The sequence below is a fragment of the Thalia democratica genome, chromosome 3, assembly GCF_965202585.1.
Source record: "Thalia democratica chromosome 3, ktThaDemo2.hap1.1, whole genome shotgun sequence".
Taxonomy (NCBI): domain Eukaryota; kingdom Metazoa; phylum Chordata; class Thaliacea; order Salpida; family Salpidae; genus Thalia; species Thalia democratica.
This window is the reverse complement of record NC_139167.1, coordinates 25,411,553-25,418,223: the sequence shown is the minus strand read 5'-3', so window position 1 is coordinate 25,418,223 and position 6,671 is coordinate 25,411,553. Positions and strand designations below refer to the sequence as shown.

General features: G+C 24.0%; 1 protein-coding gene across 1 annotated transcript; it reads right to left on the bottom strand.

The window, feature by feature from the left end:
* Window positions 1-2,904: 2,904 nt before the first annotated feature.
* On the bottom strand, window positions 2,905-3,855 carry LOC145832131 (uncharacterized). The gene is made up of 4 exons (XM_082939488.1): window positions 3,717-3,855; window positions 3,473-3,596; window positions 3,218-3,363; window positions 2,905-3,038 (listed from the first exon to the last, which is right to left on the bottom strand). The coding sequence occupies exons 1-4, from the start codon at window positions 3,853-3,855 to the stop codon at window positions 2,905-2,907; spliced, it is 543 nt and encodes a 180-aa protein (XP_082795614.1).
* Window positions 3,856-6,671: the final 2,816 nt, after the last annotated feature.

Sequence of the window (6,671 nt, the reverse complement as noted above, 5' to 3'; positions counted from 1 at the left end):
ATTATGTTAAAGAATTTGTTCTAGCTTTCTATAAAACAAACAGGTATTAATTTTATTAAATTAACTAATTACTATTTTTTTTAATGAATGTAAACTATTTAACACGCAAAAACTTTTTTTTTGAAGTTAATATTCCTAGCAATATGAAAAAATGGGTTGATAATATAACAAATATATAAAAGTAACTAATAAATTGTCTTTCAAGTTTGGTTTTTATAGAGAGTTAAATTGTATAGAAAATTACAAAAGTATTAAATTAACTTAGTAAGTGCTTATGAAGGTACATAGTTTATTAACACTTAAGTATATTAGTAATTGTAAATTTTATTCTAATTTTATTTAATTTAAATAGTCATTGTATGTATAGGTAAAAGTTATTTAAAATGATAAGGTGAATAAAAGTAAAACTTTTCTCTAGTGTGACTAAAACTAAAACCAAAAGATTATTCAAATGTCACTAAAACTAAAACTGCGGCCCGCGAAGACTTTGTAAACTTAAATTTGGCCCGCGACCACCAACTGCCTGCCGACCCCTGTTTTAAACGTTTCAATTATTACGTCAATATGAAAATTTCACGCACGTATTTATTAATTTCATATGAACTCAAGTTTTAACAGATGTATTAAATTTGACTTTAATTTTTTAACAATACAAAATTGAGTACGTTAAATTTTTTTCTAGAAACTCTTTCTTTTTAGAAACTGTTTAATATTTAGGTAAACAGTAGAAATATATATGTAAAAAACAACAAGTATAAAAAAAAACGCAGTTTTAAACTAAACGTAAAATATATAGCTTATTTAAGTTGTTCGTTTTGTGTATATTAAATTTACAGTTCTTACGATTAAAAAAAACTCTGTTTTTAAATTTGCTAGTCTCAAAAAATATTCTGTTTTATTAGGTTTGTAAAAGTATTATTTTAGAATTTCTAAGGATTTTTAAACAGCAGTTAAATTATAGTGATTTCATTTGTTAAGATTATGTTTTTGTTTATTACAAATTTTTTATTTGTAATAGAAAAAACTATAGATTGAATAAAAGAGTGAATAAAAATTAGTTAAAAAAAAATTCCAATCACGTGAAAATACAAATCTATATTTTTATATTATTAGCAAACTTTAACTTAACAACTTTTCTTTAAAAAAGTTAAGGTACTCAGTTGCACATGTGATATATTTTGAGTATATTTCCAAAAACTTAACGCTTTAATCGCGTGGCAGCTTATCTTAACGGTTAATTCAAAAAAAAAAAAAAACATATCGAAAAATTTGGGTTCAAACCCGACCGATGGCGCAGTCTCCACATATATTTGTTGTAACTAATAATCATAAGCAGAACAAACTTTAATTGTTTAAAATACTTTACACTTTAAATATTATTACCTGACTTCAATAAAACTTGGACATTTTAAATAACACAATTAAGTTTTATGTAATCAATTCTAACATTAATTCCTGAAAACCTTCAACGTAAAAACGAAAACTATTTTGGATTCCAAATTAAGCTAGTACTTAGTAAAGTTACTTATATAAGCGATGATGGGTCTTTTACTGAAACTTACTTAGCGAAATATCGTAAACTATATACTTGAAAATATATATGACATTAAATACAATATCTTGTTATTAAACAATAAAAATTTTATAAAAAATTAAACTAAAATAAAAAAAAAATAAAAGTATTTTAAGCAAAACAAATTAACTGAAAAAAAAATTTGGCATACTTTTTTGAAACATGTTTATATATTTACAATTAATTAGAAACATTTTATAACTGTTCGTGTTTCTTCTTTTTAATTATGGTAATAATAAAATAAAAAGATGTGAAAACTGCGCCTTGGGTCGGATTTGAGCTCAAATTTTGTATTTATTTTTAATGTTAGTTTTTCGAAGTAATCGTTAAGCTAAGCTGTCACACAACTTAATTAAAAAAAATTTGTATATAAACTTAAAATATACCATTTGTATTAATGTGTTACAAGTTTACTACAAATCGTTTATATACTTATACTAAACCATATTCATAACACTTTTATTTCTAAATTGCAAAACTAACAAAAAAAGACTATTTTAAGACTATTTTTAATTATATAAGCATATCTTAAACTTTCATAAAAATGTTGAATCGTTAAAGTTGTATTCCTTATTGTTTATGTACAAGTTTTTTTTTTATATGTGAAAAAACTTAAATAAGCAGCTAAGAAATAATTCCTATATAAACGTTGTTTTAAAAATACTAATTCAATTTTTACTTGTGCAACTATGTGAAGGACTAAAGGACCGAAAATTTATACGTTTAATTAACTTAATTATATTAAGAAAATTAGTTTTAGTTTTCTTTGCTCATATATTAGTCGTACAACAGTAATTTTTTATTTTAGGATTTTATAGGTGTATATTACCTGTTTTCTAATCTAAATAGAAAATATTTATAGATCTATTAAGTTTACTTCTAATCTATTGAACATACAATTACTGCTTTTTAATAGTTATCATTGGTAGTTTTAGTTGAATTAATCGCAATTGAAAAAATAAAACTTTCATTAAAACACTTTTACTTTAATATCTATGATTTTTTGTTGCTATACAAAATATGTTTATTACTTGAAGTTATTTTTAAAAAAAGTTTTAATGATAATTACTAATAATATTTTATTAATTTTGTTACAATGTTAACTGAAAAAACAAAAACAAAGTATTCTGTGCAATATTTATTTGAAATCAAGTTTACAGTAAATGAACGGAAATAAACATTTTTAAGAGTTTACGCTTGAGTTTAAAACAGGTAATGAGATATACTTTTTTAAGTAACTTGGCTTCAGTAATATTTAATAAAACTTTTTTGATGTATTATTTGATATATGCTACAAGCAATGAAAAAACAGTTAAGTCTTTATTGAACTGTTAACAATCAAAAACTTTGATTTCACAGAGTCCAAATCTGTCGTCATAACACTGTTGGTCATCAAGCACCGGTGTATCGTAAGAATAAACCTGCACACAGTCTTGTCCGTCGCCAGCTCCGTTATTTGGTTCACCTAAAACAAGCACACATTTATACTAAATAAATTTATGTTCTAATCAAGTAACTCGATCTATTCAATTATTTCAAAAAAAAACGAGCTTGAAATCAGTTTACAACTGTTATGGTTATACTTTTATCTGTGTTTGACGATGCAACTACAGATGTTTCAAAAACTGTTACAATTATAATAACCTGTGTCCCATTTGAACAAAGTTCCTTCGCTGTTCGGATTGAAGCGGTCGCCATTACTGATGAGCCTCCACATGTTTTCAGTCCCTCTATCCGTGACGCCGACCCAAAGATGTTCACCGACTTCTTTGACTAACTCACGAATGTATCTAAAGCAGAAGTACAATAAAAAAAAATTATATATAAAGTTTAACTTCACTTCAGGCTATTATAATAATTTGTTATAATGAATAAATTATAAACAATAAATTTATTTACTTATGATAAACGGATCCCTCAGGTTTCATGCTCTCAGTTAAGAGTTCCCCATTCATCGAAGCACACTGTTCGCGAGCATTGTCAAAGCTTCCGCGGGTAGCGGTGATCCTAAACTCGTATCTCACTGAATTGGTTATAAACTTTACATTTTTATTTCTTGTTAAGCTGTTATCAAATTGAACTTCAGTAACACTAATTTCAGTAAACTTGAAATATTTATTTATATTTTATCTTTAAGACAAACCGTTGTATGCTTGTTCAACTTCTTCGATTTTTTCCTGAACAACAGGACACGTTGATTGGATAAAGTTTGAAATTTTTTTGTAACTCAAAACTTTACTGCTTGAGCCAAGAAGCAGCAACAAGGCTAAAAGTACTTTCATAATTAAGTTTACTATGAAAAACCTGTAGTTACGATTATAGTTTATAACTGCTCATTAATAAGTTTACTTTAGTTCATTCATATACAGTACAGGTTAGTTTAAATCAATAATAAAAAATATTATGCTGTCAATTAGGTTTCTAAGTTTAACTATTTTAGTTAGTAAATTGCTTAACTAAAAAGGGAATTTCTTGTTTAACTAATCAAATTTCTTCTAAACTCTACTATGAATAAACATTAAGTACAGCTACAACTATATTAAATTTAAATTATACAAAACTTTTTCACTTAAACTACTATTAAAGCTTTAAGTAAACAATTTTGTTTGGATACAATGATAACAGATGCTTTATTTTTGGACAATTACATTTTAAAAATATTAGTCTCTGCAAAAAATTCCCTGTGAACTGTTAATTTTTTAAAAATGATAATTGAAGTAGCATTCAAATTTTTTGTGATAATTTTTGTTTTCGTTTATTCAATATCTTCAGTAAAAGTCCACACAAACTTTCAAATAGCACTTGTTAGAACTATATTATATATTTTAAAGAGATTAAATAACATACATTACTTTTTGATAAAAACATTCTGAAATTACTAAACAATACACTAACCATATTTTATCTGAAAATTAAAGGTTTAAATACTATTTTGATGTAAACATTTATTTGAAATGTGAAACTAACATGTGTTGTTTTCGATTCAGATGAAATATATTTATAGCAACATTGTTCGTAGTTCTAAGTAACCGCTGTGAATTGAGACTGATGTTGTTTGTTGTTTTTAAGTGTTTTTCAAGGTTAATCATTCTAAGAACTCCAATGTTTTTTTTTACATAAGAAGTCTTTTTTGTTAAATAAAATGAGTAACTTGATTTTTTTTTACGCTAAACTTTTAGTTTCTATTTAATTTATATATGTATTTATATATGTATTTATACCGGTTTCAACATTTTTCTCATTTAAATATTAAAAGGTACCTCAAAAGGACTTTCTAAACATTTTTTTGCACTCTAAATTATGTGTAAATAAAGAAATAAAATCAGCTTAAGTTTATCAGTTGAACATTTTTTTTGTATGAACTCACGATAAATGTGCACCAATATTAGAAAGTGACGTAATAATTTAGATGTTGAAAAAAAAATATTTTAAAAGTAGCTTGATTTAACAAAAACTAAAAGTTTTAGACTAATAAAGTAAAGCATTAAACTAAAGTTCATTATCGTTTTTAAGTTTAGTACTTTTTAAAAACGTTTACTTTTGTTTAAACTACCAATTTATTAATGTTTGAGTGATTTTTTAGTTATACTGGTAAAAATATCTTTCGTTAGAATAAAGCTTTTCGTAGTAGTTTAAGTTGAAATATAATTCTGTTTGTTTTAAGTTCTATATATAAAACATGTTTATTTACACTTAAAGAATGATTACAACAGATTATACTTTTTAATGATATATTAAACATCCAATAAGGCCTGACCATTAAACTTTAATATAATCTAGTCATAATGTATTCATTTTGTTTTTACCTCAACAATATCGCTCTGTTTTCAGTATTACACTTTTAATATTTATCTGAAATTATTAACTTTTAGATGTTAACCTTGGACAAAAACGTATAGTTTGTCCACCAACAACTTGTTAAAAGAAAATAAGTAATCTTACAACTTTACTTGTTTTTTTTTTGTAGTAAAACTTTTAGTTTTCTTATTGATTTCAGAAGCATCACAAGACTTAATTTTGACAAAATTAATTAGAATCTACAAAAGACCAATTTTTCGAACGTTAGACAAAATTTTTCATTTGAATATGAAAAGTTAACGCAAATATTATTAGGAGTTTAACTTTATTTTTCTTTTAATAGTGCTGTAACTAATTTTTGTTGTAAGAATTGGCTGCACAATAATAACATTTTATTGAAATAATGTTTGTTGATACTTTTAATGTTTTTGTAATTTTTAAACTTTTTACATTGTTACGTCACAAAATAAACTGTTTTTGTTTTTTTAGTGTTTTAAATTTAATATGTTTCAAATTTTTTGTTTTCTTTCAGATATGAGCTACTGTTAACAATTTTATAAGAAGTTAAAATCGATTAAAAGTTTAGTTATAGCACTAGAAACGAATGTAACTTTTTTTCTTTCAAACCTATAGTTTTTTATGTCATGTTAATAAATATAAGAAAAACGTTATTAAGAATAATATAAAAACTCTATGATACATATTGAATATGAAAAAACCCTTATAGAAAAAAAAGATAAAGTTAAAAAATTAATTAAATGACAACAAAAAGTTACTGTAAAAATTTAAATAAAATTTTTTACAAAAATAATTAAACTTTTATATTTTAGGTTAATCACCTATCAAATTTAACAAAAAACAAGTAAAAGTATAACACTTTCAAAAAAAAAATATATTAATAATGAAGTCCAAAGTCAGATAACAAACTAAATTCGCTAATACTCCTACAAATTTATATACAGTAACTACCCACAGGCTGTTTTTATCTGATGTTTTTCAACATCTAAATTATTACGTCACTTTCTAATTTTGGTGCACATTTATCGTAAGTTCATACAAATTAAATGTTCAACTAAAAAACTTAAGCTGATTTTATTTCTTCATTAACACATAATTTAGAGTGCAAAAAAATGTTTAGAAAGTCCTTTTGAGAAACCTTTTAATATTTAAATGAGAAAAATGTTGAAACCGGTATAAATACATATATAAATTAAATAGAAACTAAAAGTTTAGCGTAAAAAAAAATCAAGTTACTCATTTTATTTAACAAAAAAGACTTCTTATGTAAAAAAAAACATTG

Excerpts from the sequence above, each read along its gene's own strand:
- LOC145832131 (XM_082939488.1), bottom strand. The coding sequence starts at position 3,855 with ATGAAAGTACTTTTAGCCTTGTTGCTGCTTCTTGGCTCAAGCAGTAAA. Across the intron at positions 3,597-3,716 it reads AGTTGAACAAGCATACAACG|TGAGATACGAGTTTAGGATC; the intron begins GTTTGTCTTAAA and ends TAACCAATTCAG. Across the intron at positions 3,039-3,217 it reads TTTGTTCAAATGGGACACAG|GTGAACCAAATAACGGAGCT; the intron begins GTTATTATAATT and ends TGCTTGTTTTAG.